This window comes from Limanda limanda, chromosome 13 (assembly GCF_963576545.1).
Source record: "Limanda limanda chromosome 13, fLimLim1.1, whole genome shotgun sequence".
In the NCBI taxonomy this organism is placed as follows: domain Eukaryota; kingdom Metazoa; phylum Chordata; class Actinopteri; order Pleuronectiformes; family Pleuronectidae; genus Limanda; species Limanda limanda.
The window spans coordinates 26,035,746-26,052,692 of record NC_083648.1 but is presented as its reverse complement, the minus strand read 5'-3'; the positions used below and the strand labels follow the sequence as shown (position 1 = coordinate 26,052,692).

The 16,947-nt window shown below is 41.0% G+C and overlaps 1 protein-coding gene across 2 annotated transcripts; it reads right to left on the bottom strand.

Moving 5' to 3' along the window:
• Positions 1-2,073: 2,073 nt before the first annotated feature.
• Positions 2,074-16,444, bottom strand: xkr4 (XK related 4). Of its 2 annotated transcripts, XM_061084849.1 has the most exons (4): positions 15,750-16,444; positions 7,214-7,413; positions 4,481-4,835; positions 2,074-2,674 (listed from the first exon to the last, which is right to left on the bottom strand). In XM_061084849.1, the coding sequence occupies exons 1-4, from the start codon at positions 16,442-16,444 to the stop codon at positions 2,074-2,076; spliced, it is 1,851 nt and encodes a 616-aa protein (XP_060940832.1). The 2 variants fall into 2 exon arrangements, with proteins under 2 accessions (XP_060940832.1, XP_060940833.1); XM_061084850.1 differs by lacking the exon at positions 4,481-4,835 and having other exon boundaries at positions 2,074-2,675.
• Between the last annotated feature and the right edge of the window lie 503 nt (positions 16,445-16,947).

Genomic DNA, 16,947 nt, shown 5'->3' with positions numbered 1-16,947 from the left:
TATGGGCATCCTCCTTAGAGGATTATTTTGGCAACTCCCTGATCCTTGCTTGAATGCCACCAGTCATTCAGAAATTTTCCAATATTTTCTGAAACATAAAAATGTATCTTTCAAAACTAATTGGGAGGACCCAATCTTTAGTCCCACACAATCACAAAGGAAATACTTACATTTTCAGCACCACCACTGGTTCAATGGGCTGTAAACAAATGTCAGTATGGGGTAATTTCTGTCAGGCTTTTAGCGTTGTGTCATCATCAAGTGTCACATGTCATGCTGTGATCAGTACTTCCATACCATGGTTGTTCTGATGTAGCCCAGACATTTCGGTTACTAAGGTGCTCATTAACTTTGTAAACATTATGGGAAGAATGTTGAAAACACAAACAAACTTAGAATGACAGCTGATTAGGACAAGTTGATTAATATTCCTATTGTAATCCCACTCATTAAGAGTATTTTATAAATACATGCCCTCATCTCTCTTTCCAATAGTGGTATCCAAATCTAGTGTATTAATCTCATGGCTCCTACAAGAAATTAGCTGGAAAGGTTCTTTGTGAGAAAAAGAAGAAAAGTGACAAAAATCATAACTAAGAAGTCAGAAAGAGGTGTGCTGTGTCATTTACATATCTTCTGGCGAGCAGTTACAGCACTGACTATGAAACTGTCTAGAGTTCATCCCTCACCCTTCCAGGACCATAAGATATGGTATGACGGTCCAGAGTTAAGCTTTCATGGCACCACTTTACTAGCATTTGTGCCTCTAGCCAGTGGACACTACCAGCACCTTGCTGTGTGACGGTTTGTGGATTGGTGTGTATGTTAAAATCTGAATCAACTGAGGAAAAAACAGGAGCCACTTCCCCAGGAGGTGACGTGTCAATCAAAGAAACAAAAACAACCCTCACAGACCACATGTCAGGGTGTAACTTCACTGATCAACCACAGGTCCCTCTGATCTGCTGCTCTTTCAACACCACACACGCATTAAAATACAGAATCACATTGGTTTCAGTACCATTTACACCATCTCTATAAATGTTGCATGTTGTATCACTACTGTACATCCTGGTGGTTGATTTAGTTTGGCTGGGACGGCTGCTTGTCTTTTTTCTCTTTTCTCCTCCATTGTTGACTCATTTCCAGTTCATCCCCTCTTGTCATCTCTTTTTCATTTCTTCTGCAGTACATCTGCATTCTCCACAGACAAGTAAAAATCAGTTTCATTGTACAGCCAGGGTTATGTGGCTCCACTTATACAGTAGCTGAGTTGAGCTGCCAGGAAGATTTTTTTTCTTGGCATTGTGTGAGAAAACCCACGAGCCTGTGTCTGTCCAACTTTCACTTATTCTTTCTCACTCCCTGTCCTTGTGACGATTTTATCCAGACAGACCACACTGACTGAGTATAAGTGCTACTTTGACCACTGTCTTCCAGCTGTTCGCTTTCCATCTGACCTGCTTCCAGTGTAGACCAAACCTTTCCAAGATGAATGAAATATCAAGGCCAGAGGGACACATTTTGGAATACCCAGCCAGCTCTAAGATGTTCCACATCCTCAGAAGCTGGAGGACATTTTCAATGAATCTTTTTGGCACTAGGACAGGAGTAGTAAGCATAACTGTGTAGATACTGATGGAAATACCTACGCAAATGCAGCCGCTATGGGAACAAACAGAAGGACACCAACACGTTAAGACAGATATGACAGTTTTCTACTGATGATGAATGAGGGACTGTTTTCTTTCCTCATTGCATTAGAGACATTGATGTGTAATTCAGATGCCATTAACAGGAATATGTGATGTCTTCAAGCCCATGTGGAATGACATGAACACATGTTTACTTTATCCCTAACTTTTCCAAACTTAACTAAACAGTGCATTTGCGTCTTGTAGGTTTTTCCCAAAGTGAAATACTCCAGGTTGGGTGCTGATGCCAAAGAATGGGGAAATCGGGGATGAAAAGTGACATAATTGGTAGTAACAAATATTTATTGCCACAGTTTCTGCTGCTTTAAATGTGATATATGATGCTGCACCCCTGTACAGGTTCTCAGAGCAGGTTCAGCTATAAAGTGGTCTCGTATTCCAACCTCTCCTGCACCAGGGCATCATCTTTGTACTGCAGCCGTGGAGGAGTCAGGGAGCAGTCTATGGCCAGGATTGCCTTACGTATACTGCGGTCAAGGACATGACGCTCCCAGGCTGGGTAATGGTTTCTACAAAGGTCGATCTTAATGATGGTCTCGTCAAGGCGTGGAGCACGTGATGATGGAGTGGATGGTACTGTGGGTCGGACCTGAAACACCGGCATGCAGCCATCCCGCTCGGAATACTTCCCCATGTCACGCTCCAAAGTTGTGGCAGCAGCTCTGTTGGAGCGCAATGAGTTGGTGGCACCTTCTGATGGTAGTGTAGAGAATTGAGCAGTGGGGTCCAGGTCAAGGCCCTGGCCACTTGGCGAACGTCCAAAACGTGGCCCATTGGGATGGAAAAAGGCATAGTACATGAGCATAAAAACTACTCCAGTGAGGAAACTGCTGAAGATGACACATAATGCTGGCACTGCAAAGGCGTCAGTGGTGTGAGGAGACCGGTACAGATACCACAGTGCACTAAGAGCAGCATTCTCCACCAAGATCACCAGGTAATAGATGAAAAGACGACACCTGCACAAAGACAAGATAAAAAGAAATTCAATCAAACTGTTGCACAGGTAAGTGTGTAGTAGGAGAAGCATCTGTTTTATTTTGACATTTGGCCGTTAACATGGCTGTAGTGGTCAGATGGTTCATGAGTCAGACACCTCAAAACCTGCCAGCCAAATTCGTATTAGTAGGGTATGATTGTTCATGTCCTTGGTGATCTCTTGATTTGTCTATTTTCACAACCCCCAATAAATTATAAGATTGCACATGTTTTCTTAACAACAATAGACTTCTACAGCTTGTCCCACTGCCTCCAAAATGGTTAATGGTTCTTTAAAGGGTCTCATTCTTTACTTCATCCTGTTTGTTGCAATACCCCAGTAACAATGTATTGCATTGATATTAACTTTTAAAATGTGATAGACGTGATGATGTTTTAAACTGCTGTGAAAGCATATCTGAGGAACTGATTTATTGAGTTCCTGGGGTGTGTAATGGCATGTAAACAGTCAGTCATGTGGAAAGGACTGCGCAGCTCAAATGTGAGCCTGCACACCGACTGGAGCAAGGCTGAAGGCTGAGGAATCTCCTGGAGCTACCAGAACTGCCGCACACCGTGGGATTGAGGCCAGACATAAAAAAAACGTGGATGGAGCGGGGGCTGCATCTATCGAAGTCTCTGCGCCACTAAATGGGCAGGTGAGACCTTCAGAGTGATGCTTTATCAAGGCCTCTCTATATTACCTGTGACGAGAAGTGGAGACCACTGCAATTGGGAGCGTCCATAAGTGGAGGAAACTCCTGCACATCTAGCGGAAGGTCCAGAGGTGGCAGAAGGGGAGACGGGTGCCTTGCTTGCAAGCTACAGTCCGGTGTAGAAGATTGAACAATCTTCTACACCTGTGATGATGGAGTTGTTCTACAGAAGAGTGGGATTGCTGGGGCAGGGCAGTCGGAAGAGTGATTTTGGCTGGTCGCACTCGAGCAGCACAGACCGTGACTGCCCGATGTTTTGTCTCATTTGATGTGACAGTGGAAAACTCTAGGATAATCACATCATTCTCTGAGTACTCCGGTTTCAGATCAGTGATGCTTTTCTTCAGCTTAAAGAAAGTAATGCAAGATCCACATAGATCCATAGATTCACACTAGAAGAAAGTCTGTAAAAATGCTAAATGCTCAAGGTTTTATATCTTCAGTAAAAAAAATAAACATATAAGACAGTAAACTTGTAGCAAAACAGTTGAATAAGCGGCATCCAGCTGAATAGATGTATATAAATTGCTTAATATATTAAAGGGATAGTGCACCAAGAACTGAAAATGTTGGACTTTCAGGGGTAAACAGTGTAGCAGCCGAATCCAAAACGATTGAAGACATTAGTGACTTATCTTCATACGATTGTCCCAAATTCGACTCAAAACAAAGTCACATCAACTATGTTTTAAGGCTGAAAGTCGACCAGAAGTGGCTAATAGCAGACTTAGCATTTCCCTAAAAGCACCTTGTCCGAAGATATCAGTGGACATTTAAGCTTAGAATATGTTGTAAACGACCTTGTTTCGAGTCGAATGTGAATGTGGGTGTTTGAGGACACTTAGATGACACCACACAAGCATTATGGAGGCATGTTGTGTTTTTTGCTGTTGTTTTATTATGTCTTTATTATGAATAAGAAGTTTACCCCTAAGACTCCAGAAGTGTTTTGTGGACTCAAACACTTCACCCACTTCTAAATCGGCATAGTGGTGAGTAGAAAATATAGTTTTGATCATGAAGGCACTAAAACAGATTTTTCTTCAGGACTAAATCACATTGAATGCTTACCTTGTCCTTCCCTCCTTCACGTTAAACCAAGAGAAGATGTAGATTATGCCCACCACCATGTCAAACACAATCTCCTCCCACTTGCTGATGCAGAAGTCTGTCTCACAATGGACAATCCAGAAGGTCATGATGCACCAATGGAGGACAATAAAGATGCCAAAGTAGAGTTGAAACACTGACGCAAACAGGGCAAAGGTGATGACCCTGGCTGCAATGGTGAAAAAGTGCCAGCAGAACTGGATGATGACAGCCAGGTAGCTGATTGGCTTCTTGTCATCGCGAGAATCTCGCAGAGCCTTCTGGTAGGAGGCAAGGGCCCAGGCCAGCGAGACAAGGGAGGCTGCTGCTGTCATACCTGCAATAGACAGACATACAGACACACAACTTAGAGACAAACGTGTGCAAACTTGATTTCACCAGCTAAAAAACATGCAAGCTGATCTACTAACAGTGCGCACTGAGGTACTAGTGCAGATTAACATGCGCTGTTCATTTAGTACGTTTGCCTTTGCCGTTTAATATAGACTACGTCTATATAGACTACGTCTATATTAAATACGCTTGAAAGGTAGGTGCTAATCGTCCCAGCGTTACGCACAGATGGCTGCAGTTATTGTGGTGAGGATGAGATGGCATGAAGACGGAGAGAACAGTTTTTTCAGAAAGTAAACACATCTGCTGCTCAATATTGGTCAGAGGCATTTCTTCCACCGACCCCCACCTGTTTTATATGCCAAGGTTATATAATGAGCTTTTTTTTCATTCTTTTTCTTACGTCCTTCTTACGTTCTCTTATTTTCATCGGCTGTTCTTTATGTTTTACCCACAGCATTTACCTTCTTGCAGAAACTCTCCCATATCGTGTTTCTTTGAGTTATATTAATATTTCTTTTCTGTAGCTCAACAACATGTTTGTTTGCCTTTTCCACAAACACCTTCCATGGCATTAGATTTCGCTTGCGGTCTCTCTGCTCTCTGTAATGCTCCATGGCGGAAACCAATGCTCCATGGCGGAAACCAGTAACGCACAAACACTCTTATTTAATTATTTTTAGTAGATCAGACACAAAACGCCCACCAACCATACTTGCAATCTTAAAAATAATGCAAACTCAATTTAGCACTTTATTTGGGATCTTAGTAGATCAGGCCCTATGTACTTATATGCAGGACACAGTCAGATGAGAAGATGAACAACTGTGTGTGTGTATTACACAGACTGGTAAAGAATGTGATAACTCTAGCTTATCACAAACACTGGAGCCAGAAGAAATATGTTGGGCGAGAGCATTGTTGAACAGTTGGGAGACGGATGTGAATTTAGCTTCACTAAATAGGTAGCTTTTCACCTCAGTGAGCCGTTGAATCCTAGATTAAAAGTCTATAATAGGCCCCAAACCCACTACAGCAGAACAGGGCCCCTTTATTTTCATCTAAGCCAGATTTTTTTCTTAAATGTAGAGAGATTTTGACCCATTTTAGAGGACTATTTCAGTGTTTCTTACCAGAGTTGGAGAAGTGCAACATGTTCTTAACATGCTTGCATACATCCCCACTGAAAGCTGAAAACCCCATCTGGTAATAACATTCAATTTTATCTCGAAAGCTGGAAAATACCTCTGATTACCGACATTAGCAGTTGGGGTCAGATGTTTTCAATTCAACTCAAAGTAGGAATCACTCTCTTTTTATTCATTAAGAATGTGCCATTTATATTTACATAGAGGTTTTACATGATCAAGTTTCCATAGTAGCTCAGAATGGACAAATCAAACACTCTAAAGATGACCTTTCATGATTTTATGTTACTTCTTCTAAATGCTTGAAATGGCAGGTTGAGAAGAGTGTGAGGGGGATTTAGTTGGTTGCAACCTTACTTTACCACGAGATTCCACTTAATCCTACACATTGTTCCTGTGTAGTTTCACTGATTTTGTGATATTTTTGCAACCTACACAGAAACCTGCAAAAAGCTACAGTTAGGGTTTGGAGTAATAACTTTGGCACGTTCAATTATACCTGTTCTCTCTCTCACTGTTGGTTGTTATTTCAATGAATCACTGCAATCCTCCTGCTCCCCAAACACATCAAATCTCCATATCATCAGCTCATTCAGATCCTCAGCATCTCTTCATCCCATCATAACCACCTAGTAACTGGGATGTTTCCTATATTATGCACAGACCCAGCTCCCTTCATCATGATGAAATCACAAGTGGTTTAAGTGCTAAATAGACTATTTTATATCACATCACTTTCTGCTCTTGTTGTACACAGCAATAAAGTTTGGTTCACTTTTTCAAGTGAAGACTCTCCTGATTGAAATATTTGTTAGTGCAATATCACTACCGACTAAGAATTAATTATTCGTTGACCAGGAGGTCATGGACCAATATAAAAAGTCAAAATGCACATCAAATAAATGTTTCTCAAAGATGCTTTCATCCTTTTAGTTTTTTTAGATCATAATGATAAACATTAAAGTATCCAATTTTGCGATACCTTTGAGTGGTATAAAGGGTTATAGTTGTGTAATGCTTTAAAAAATGGATGAAATGTCATGATTGACAGCTGAGAATGCATGTATTGGCATGACATTTAGTTCACGGCTCCACTCCCAATCACAAATGCACAGACTAAAAGTGCAAGATGGTGGTGCCCATATCGAGATTATTTTGTTGTGTGTGTGCGTGTGTGTGTGTGTGTGTGTGTGTGTGTGTGTGTATGAATTACCTTGCACAGCCTGGAGCTTGTGTGTCTGTATGATAATGCACAGCTGCAGCACCAATTGTGGAGCACTTTCCAGGAAGGTGGCCAGTAGGTGCAGCATGCTCACATCTGCAAACTCGTAGACCATCCTCCAATAGTAACGCCAGCGCTCTGTCTCAGCACTCTGACGACTTCGAACGCCCAGGTAGATGGTGTGAAGATACCTGAAATGGTGACAAAGTACCATGCTTCAACCAGAACTGAAAAATCATTGCCTTTCACACACACACACACACACACACACACACACACACACACAGACACACACACACACACACACACACACACACACACACACACACACACACACTAACACACACGCACACACATGCACACACTTTTGTACTTCTATCTTAGAGAGGACACTTATAGGCATTATGCATTTGGCAGCCCCTTACATAATGCTTAAACCTAACCCTTCCCCTAAATCCAACCTAAAACTAATTCTTACTCTAACCCTAAAACCACGCCTTAACCCTCACAAAGCTTTGAAAAAGTGAGGACCGGCCAAAAATGACCTCACTCTGTAGGGTCTATGTTAAAAATGGTCCATGCTGGGTACAAGAAACATACTGAACATCAACATACTGCAGCAGCTAGCAGCCTACAGACCACACTCCAAACTTAGAAGAGAGGACCATGTGGCGATGCCGGCGAGCTAGTTCTCTCAGGCAACTTGAGCTGCGCTGCGCCATTCATATTACATACATCATGTGACATACCTCACTCTCCACAACCATCTATAATACACACCCACCATATCAGCTGGTCTATTTAACTAGAGAGACATTTCCCATCAACCCCTCTTGCTCGCACTGCTGCTGCAGTATTGCCACCAGTTGCTTCAGCCCTTCCACCACCGTTACAGTATTAGCTCATCACTCCCATCATTCCTGTGTAATCATATGGGGGAATGATTAAGTTGGAGCCTCGACCCCAAACACTAAATCTGTTGTAATGCTGCAATAAATGTTCAAACGTGAGTTGTCTGACTGAACTAAAGACACTGAGAACATTTTCAAACTGAGTTCTCACAAAATCTGGATATTCATCAAACTTAATCAATGCATACACGTCTCTCAAATCACGACATGCAGATGTAGAATAGCTCAAAACGTTTCATGCTTACAAAACTTCAAAAGTAGGACAATTTTTTTGCAGAGACACAAAAATAGAATATCTGCTATTAGTTCTTTATACACCAGTTTCACCATTCAGTTTCATCCGAAAAGGCTGGATTGCAACATGGACATTGCCTGAGCAGCACACACACTCAGCCTGTGGCAATCAAGCTTCAACTGCACCTTTACAGACCTCAGGCAAGAGCTCATTTAATTAAGCGAATTCATTTTTACTTTTCTGTGGCCTACATTTTATTTGCACATCTCATATGTCTCCCACATTCATTTCCATTGTCTTTCATCTCTATCACATGGTAGTCATTTAGAAGCATTTGAATGGACTAAGAAATTAAGTTAATTTTGAAAAATTAAATCTGGACTAAAGGCATTAACACTGGAGCCTTTTCGTGGACATATTGACCTGACATATCTCTCCCTGTGTGTGTGTGTGTGTGTGTGTCTGTGTGTGTGTGTGTGTGCGTGTGTGTCTGTGTGTTGGCGAAGGTCTTTCTAAGTCTACCATCTAATTCACGCTCACACCCACAGAAAAGTTAAGTCAGCTCTTTCAGTGCCTATGTCTCAGATTAAGGCCCATTGAAATGTTGGTGATAATGACAGAACATGTCAGCCATTGCAGCAATGTGGCTAATATATATATATCTGGTACATGAATGAGTGAAAGTGAAAACATCATAATGTCTAACCAGCGATATGAATCAGTGAAATGTAAATAAAAAAATAAAAATAGAATGTTGACATATTAGCTGTATCAATATCTCTGTGTAGACAACAACTGACTGAAATCAAAGAAAGTATAATGCAATCACTTTTAAACAATATGTAATGAGGGATTATAAATAAGTACTCTTATAAAAACAAATGCTTTTTTGTTAAATGCCAAGTAAAATACATAAAAGAAAGCTTCTTTTTTTTTTACCTACCATTCTAAACCTTTTTTCAACACATCTTTACAACTTATCCGCTTTAACAGGTGTGTTATTTTCCTTTCTTTTCCTCTTATATCCCAACCCCAATTTTCTGGTTGGGTGAGAGAAGTACACATTTTCCTGCCAGGATTTTAAATCTCGGCTTAAACGCTGAGTGTTGTTTCACACACCTTTCATCTCTACCTGCCTAGTTTGCTTAGTTTATACAACATGATTTTAAGCCAGATTTTCCAGTTGCTGACATGTTTTGGAAGACGCAGAAAAAAGCCCCAGATCGGAGGCAAATCAGCATTCAATTAGTAGTAGCCAATTACTATATGTGAACTCTTCAAAGACTCGACGAGAGGGCGTCATTGACGTGTCAAGAATTCAAGTGGATTTCTAGCTGGCTCCATATGAGTCTGCAATAAATACAACCAATCAGAATGCAGACTGGGATGAGAGTGATGAAATCTAGTGGTGAGATGCCTCCTAATTATTTTACACTGCATATGTTTGTACTTGGTAAATAGACATGCAATAACCATGCCTGTGAGGGACATGATAACACAAATTCAGTGTAGCTTACAATTACGGTATTGGGCTCAGGTTGGGTTTGGACAGAAAATACTGAATGCCTATTGTGTTCCGAAAAAAAATTCAGTCTTTCACATCCACTGAATTGTTTCACCTCTCCTCCAGCTTGTCATAGAAGAGCAGGGTGAAATACTGTTGGGCTGTTTTTCATCAGTCAGTCGTGTAGTATGACCTCAAACCCTCAAGACTCCTGATCACATGAGCCAGTCATGTAGTGAGAGCTGGGCTTTACACATACAGTCTATGGCTATACACCAACTCTTGTTAAAATGGGTTGAAATGCTCTCTCTCTCTCTCTCTCTCTCTCTCTCTCTCTCTCTCTCTCTCTCTCTCTCTCTCTCACACACATTTTGACACTAGAGAATCAGGACATCTCTGCACAGATGCATACAGGAGTATTTCTCTCCAAATATGACCACCAGGTATGACAAAACCTTTGTTTAAAGGATGCCAATAGAAAGCCTTTACTGAACAAGCTATAAAGATTAGGGCTTTAAAGAAAACCACATTTGAGTCTATAGGGGCCATTTCCCTTTTTTTCCTTTCCAGGGAGGCATCCTTTAAACAAGCTTGTTTTACATATGGTACAGTGTCAAGTAAAAATCAGTTTGGCTCTCAGCATTACAATATTTTGGTTTAACATTTATCCTTAAGTGCTTTAATGAGGACTTTTGTTGCTGTTAGTATTGAATGCAGATTGACCCTTAGGACACCTTAGCAAATGTACTTGGGCAGAGCTGATTCTTGGACAACTCCAGGACTTGACAGTTTTACAGCCCAGTGTCCCTCCCTCCTAAAGGTGATAAATGATTTTGTCACCTTGCACAGGACCTCAGCTGATAAATACTTCACAAGGTTGGCCGAGCCTCTGACTGTGTCTGCCTGCTGAAGAGGTTGTGTACGACACCAGTGACAGACGATCTAATGTGCTCTTTCTTATATAAGACAATTACATACTTTTATGTAAGTGTCTTCTTATCAGGTAGAAAGTGGGACTTTACCTATACCATGGCTTGAATTCTACCTTATTCATATGCTGCTTTAGGAAAATGCACCAAATAAAGTTAAATTAAAAAAATGTTTAATGTAAAGTTATTCACAGAGCACGGCTGCCTATTGGGAGTTCGTAAGACATATAGGGACGGCTGTTGATCAGGTTGCCCACGAATCAGAAGGTAGTATTCCGATCCCTGTCTCTAAAAATGGAACCCTGTATTGGCCCTGATGGCTGGTTGAAGTGTGACAAATATAAGTGCTCCATCAAAGTGCTGTATGCATGTGTGTGTGTTTGTGAATGGACGAATGTGACTCGTGATGGCACTATATGAATACAATATATAACTAACAATTTTTTTTTGTATTTCTGATATTTTACAAATAACCAACTGATTGTTCCTCAAATCAACCTCGAAACATTCATTTACAATGCTGCCTCATATTAAAGCTAGAAGCATGGTGCATATGTGAATGGTTCTGCTATTTGTCTCTTTGAACGAACCAAATAATTTATTGTTTGCTTGTTGATTTTGTGGGGCAGCTGTGGCTCAGGGGGTAGAGCGGTCGTCCTCTAACCAGAAGGTTGTCTGTTCGACTATTCCGCAAGCTGAAGTGTCCTTAGGCAAGATACTGAACCCAATTTCCCCTGCTCATAGAAAAAAGTGCACTATATGAATTTGTGTGTAAATGTGTGAATGGCAAACTGTAATGTACATCACTTTGAGTGGTCATCAAGACTAGAAAAGCTCTATATAAATACAGACCACTATTATTATTTTATTTTTTATTACAAGATATGATTCATTTTACAAAAAAGAATATATAATATTACTGATTAACAGAATCCAGTTGTGTATGGAGCAGAGAGTGAGGCTGACTGCTCAACCTTCGCATCTCTGTGAGGAGAAGCTGAATGTCCAATAACAGCACATTCAAATGCTGCATATCAACTAATGAAAAGTATGATGAGCATGTAAAGATAATTCAATAATGTAACATTAATGTGCTGATTGTCACATATTTTAATTAATTGGTTAGACTGATCAAAAGCCCAGTGCTGTTTATCTTTAGGCACCGCTGCAATACTGAGAGGTTGATTTTTGGGATGTTTTATCAATAAATCCATAAGACTTTTGATAAATGGTCGTATGTTAAAAGTTAAAATAGAAACATTATCTGTTCTGCCGGTATTTCATGTTTTTTCTCTGTCTCTCCTATATGAGGTTCAACCTTGAACCCTCTTATTGTGAGGTGACAGTGCTTACCACTGCATCACAGTGTATATGTATTACATAGGAAAGTAAAATGTGTATTGATTATCCAATATGAATTAGGACTTGAACCGTCAATAAAGATGGAGAAAGACAGTAGTAGTAATTATGTGTAGAAGAAAGAATAAATTATATTATTAATAAGTATATTAATAATTTCCGTACTGAAGCCATGAATATAAATACAAATTATAAGAGTATAACTGAGTTGATGTGATTTTTTCAAATTCAATATCCAAAACCTAATAAATACAAGAGCTTAATGTAAGAGCTTGTTGTGACCATTGTGTTGTAAAAACACAACTTCCAGTGACACTGTTCTCTATTTTAACTTTTAGGTATTATAATATTATATTCATTGTATAAACCACCTTCGACTCTCAGATATTAATTTTTCGATTTTTAAGAATGAAATATGTTTGTAGGATCAATACATCTAGAGAAACTATCTGCTTTGCTATAAGAAAATAACTTGGGCACATCTTTGTCGCCAGTACAAGATATTTTCACCTAAATTAAAGAAATTTGACGAGAGAAAAATGTCCAATGGTGCAATGATCCCAAACAGTGAGAAAGGCAAACGAGAGGTTTTAAATAAGGGTCAGTAAAAAGTGAAAAGTATATGACCTGGGTGTCCCTGACTTCCTGCCAACAGAAAAGCTTTGGAGTATTGTAAAGCAGGAGGTAAAGCAGGAGGTAGATCAACAAACCCCTTCACCAAAGAGCAGCTGAGAAGGAGCATATTTATCAAGGATCCATAATAAATATGGATAATAAATATGGAGGTTGACTTCATATACAAATAAAATAATGGAATCTCACTAATAACGCGTGCAGTACGTTATATTCTTGTTGCTACTTTTATATGAACCTTTCATTATAGTATAACAAGTCAAACATCTGTTTTCAAATGGATTTGCCTATTTTGTCTTTGGTTAAACATAACATTTTAGTAATAATGAGCAAAGGTGAACACAAAGGTTATGTGTTTTGTTCTATAACTGGTAATCACACAATTTTCCAGCAAATAGGCAAATATTGTCTCATTCTGTTTTCCCATTTTGTAAATGTAAGAATTTGCTCTTTTTCTCTGATAGAAAAAAAAATTGTTTGCATTAAACATTTCTATATATTTCATGTTCAGCCACAAAAAATTCAAAAAAAGTGCTGGTCATAGATGGACTTAGTGAACATGTGTTTGAATGGCAAAAACTGTACTGAATTAGAAATCTAAAATAACTCAAAGTCAATAGATAATTTAGTCTCTTCTCTCAAACTCTACAATGACAGTTTTTGTATAAAAGGCAGCAGATTGAGTCTTCGAGTTAGACATCTAACTTGAATAAGACAGCAAAGATATTTTACCGCAAAGTATTTAACTCAAACCTTACAAATTGACTTGGACTCATTGAAGTCACACACCAACCACAGCCCCTCTCCCACATAAGCACCATGAGATCCTTGCAGGAGCAACTGATCAACACTGAACATAGAGAGACCTGTCCCTTCAATTCTGATTCCACAATGTTCTGCAATTGGGCTGCGACCCAGTCCAGTTATTTGTAATTACCTCATCAATTCATCTGATGGTTATTCTTTTTCAATGAAACATTGAATAGTCCAAATCCCACACATATTCATCTAACAATGATATCAAAGACAGGAATCAAAAAATCCTTACACTGTAGGAGCTACCACTAGTTTGAAATGACCTAAATGATTAGTCAATAATCAAAAAATATTGGTGAATAATTTTCTACACTATTCAGTTATTTTTGTGAAACAATAATTTAGGTTTGTACCATCAACAATCTTGCCCATAGGGAACAATTTGTGATGAATGTCACAAACAATACATTGCAATCTCTTTAAAAATGAACAGTAATCTACTCTTACAAAAATTTAACTCATGTGTTCTGGTCTCACATTTCTGCCCCATGTTAGGGTCTTCTCATCATGCATCATCTCAGATCCACAAATGAGTTTAAACTTGTGAACCCTGAAATAAGCACAAACTAGCATGAATTAGCTGAAAGCCAGCTATTACACACTAAACTGACTTGAGGTCCCAGTACAGGACTACAGTATATGAAGTATATGCAATCCAGGACAGGTCAAGCAGAGAGTGATACTTTGTCCAGGGATAAAGCTAAACTGAGGACCCTTAGATTATTTGCTCTGGGTTCGGGGCGGCAGGGAGTTTAGCAATCACTTTTGTGGAGCTGTGTCCTGCAGAATGATAATTAGTGACCACTGGCTCCCTAATATAGTATTGTATCAGTCATGATATATATGATATAATATCATATTAATTCATTAAAGTAGCTGGGTAAATCTGCTGAAGAAGATCTTGTGATATGATCAAAAGGTCCAGTTTAGCAACTGTGGGCGGCTGTGGCTGAGGGGTAGAGTGGTCGTCCTCCAACCTGAAGGTAGGCGGTTCGATCCCCAGTCTGAACCATCTGCATGCCGAAGTGTCCTTGGGCAAGATGCTGAACCCTCAATAGCCCCCCATAGAATAACAAAGTGCTGCAAGTAGATGCACTGTATGAATGTGTGTGTGAATGGGTGAATGTGAAACTGTACTGTAAAGCGCTTTGAGTGGTCTTCATCAGACTAGAAAAGCGCTATATAAATACAAATCCATTTAAAAGACCTAGCGTTTTCTCAAAAATTAATAGTTTCTAATATGAGTCACCATCAACCTTGCTCTAATGTTTTTCATTGGAACACCTCTGCACTAACATTTCGGCAACTCAGAACAATGTGTTCAAACAATCACGAAACCAGGAGGCTCTTAGGATTTGCATCCCTTTTCTTCTCCACTACTTTTAAAAGGGAAGAATAATTGCAGCTGTCATTACTGGATAGTCTGAAGAGTACAATCTTATATAGAAAACATATGAGCATCTTGTGAAATATGATGTACTTTCATAGATTTAATCACCCATCCCTAGTTTAAATTAGTTTAACCTCACACCGCTACAGCAGAAAATGCTGCCTACATATTAAAGATAAATTTAACAATTATGTATTATTTCATGCAGTCATCAGTCATGCTTACTTTTGTGCTTTTAACACATTCATCCTATTTTTTATATATATTCGACCACTGCTGAGTGTGTGCAACTCAGGATAGGTCAACAATAGTATGACTGCAGGCTTAACTTTGACTCTGGGCAAGTGGTTGTTAAACTGCCCTTATGTTTTTCTTATCTCAGTTACTGCTGATCCCAACCCATGACTTCATCCAGGTGAGGTGAACAGTGATACTTCACAACTGATTTTGGTTGTGTTCTTTCACACAATAGGAGTGACTCGAAAGCCCCCCACAGGAACATATGTATGGGCTAATGGGGAACACGCTAAAGATGGCAGGTGGGAGCCATGCTGTAGGACTTGGCATCATTCAGAGGCCATGCTGGTACCAACAGCTGTCAGAGCAGTCCTCTGCACATCCATTCATTTACTTATTACACTTACACACCCGCACACGCACACACACAAACAAACACCAAGACACACACGCACACACACACACATCATCGTCGTTACATCATGGTTACCCCTATCGAGGCCTCCATCCTACCTCCATATCTGGCCCAGCTGGAGGATGTGGATGAGAGACTGGCCGAACCAGACGCAGAAGGAGTAGTATGCCAACCGTTTCCTGCTCCTGCTGCCCACCGCCGTGCTCGCGGTGCTGTTGGTCGTGGTGTTCTTGCTGACGGTCGACGCCTGTCTCTGCGGCGTGGCCGGATGGTGTGGAGCAGTTATGTCGCCGTGTGAGGCCGAGCCACTCAGCAGCTTGCTCCCGTCTATGAGGGAGCAATCACCGGCGGATTCTGCGCCGTCCTCGGTGCTGAAATCGTGGACAAACCATCTAAAGCTAAAGAGCTGCACCGAGAAAGAGCCCAGCACAACGAAGAAGAGCGTCAGGCCGAACCACCAGTACTCGCGGCGGAGATAGTAGTCGACCGACAGCCACACGTCAGTGCCCACATCGGCCAGATACACAGCCACTGCGGCTATGATCCACAAGCAATCCCACACCGTGTACTTCTGCTGTTCCTTGCCCAGGCGAGGGAACGTTGAGTTGGTGCCTCCAGCACCGCAGCACCGCGACTCCCCGTTGGCGAATTCCCCGTCCCCGGTACCTGCAGAGTCGGGCTGGCCTCCCGGGTGGAGTCCCTGCACCGAGCCGGAGTGCTCCGAATTCTGCAGGGGGGTGAAGGCCACGTCACTCTTCTTCATCTTCAGGACCCCGTCCGATTTAGCCGCCATTATTGGAAGCTTATACTATTACTGTATTATTTTGACTCTGGTCCTCCCCTCCTGTGTCCGCTACCCCTGCCTCTCTCCGTCGACACCCTTCTGCGCGTCTCTCCTCCTCCTCTCTCTGGGCAGGACTAGCTCCTCTACACTGCCGACTGCTCATAATACAACATACGGACAAAAAGGAAGCCTATATCATATCACGTCTTCATTGGACTTCTTCGGCTCATGATCCACTCACATGCAGCTAACGCTTTGTTTCCGCCGGTCAATCTAATAAGCTTCTGCTTCTGCGGTCTGTCACCATTTGCCCTCGAAGAGTCCTGATGCTGAGGCTGATGCTGGGATTCGAGTTGGAAACAGGAGCGAAGGAAAAGGTGGAAGGCTGCAGCCATCTGCCTCTTCTGTGGCACAGACTGGAAACTATGACATCATCCTCCCATTTCTATCTGCCTTCCTCTCTCCCTTTCTCTGCCTGTTTGCATCGTGTTAGACACCTCCTCTAACAATCT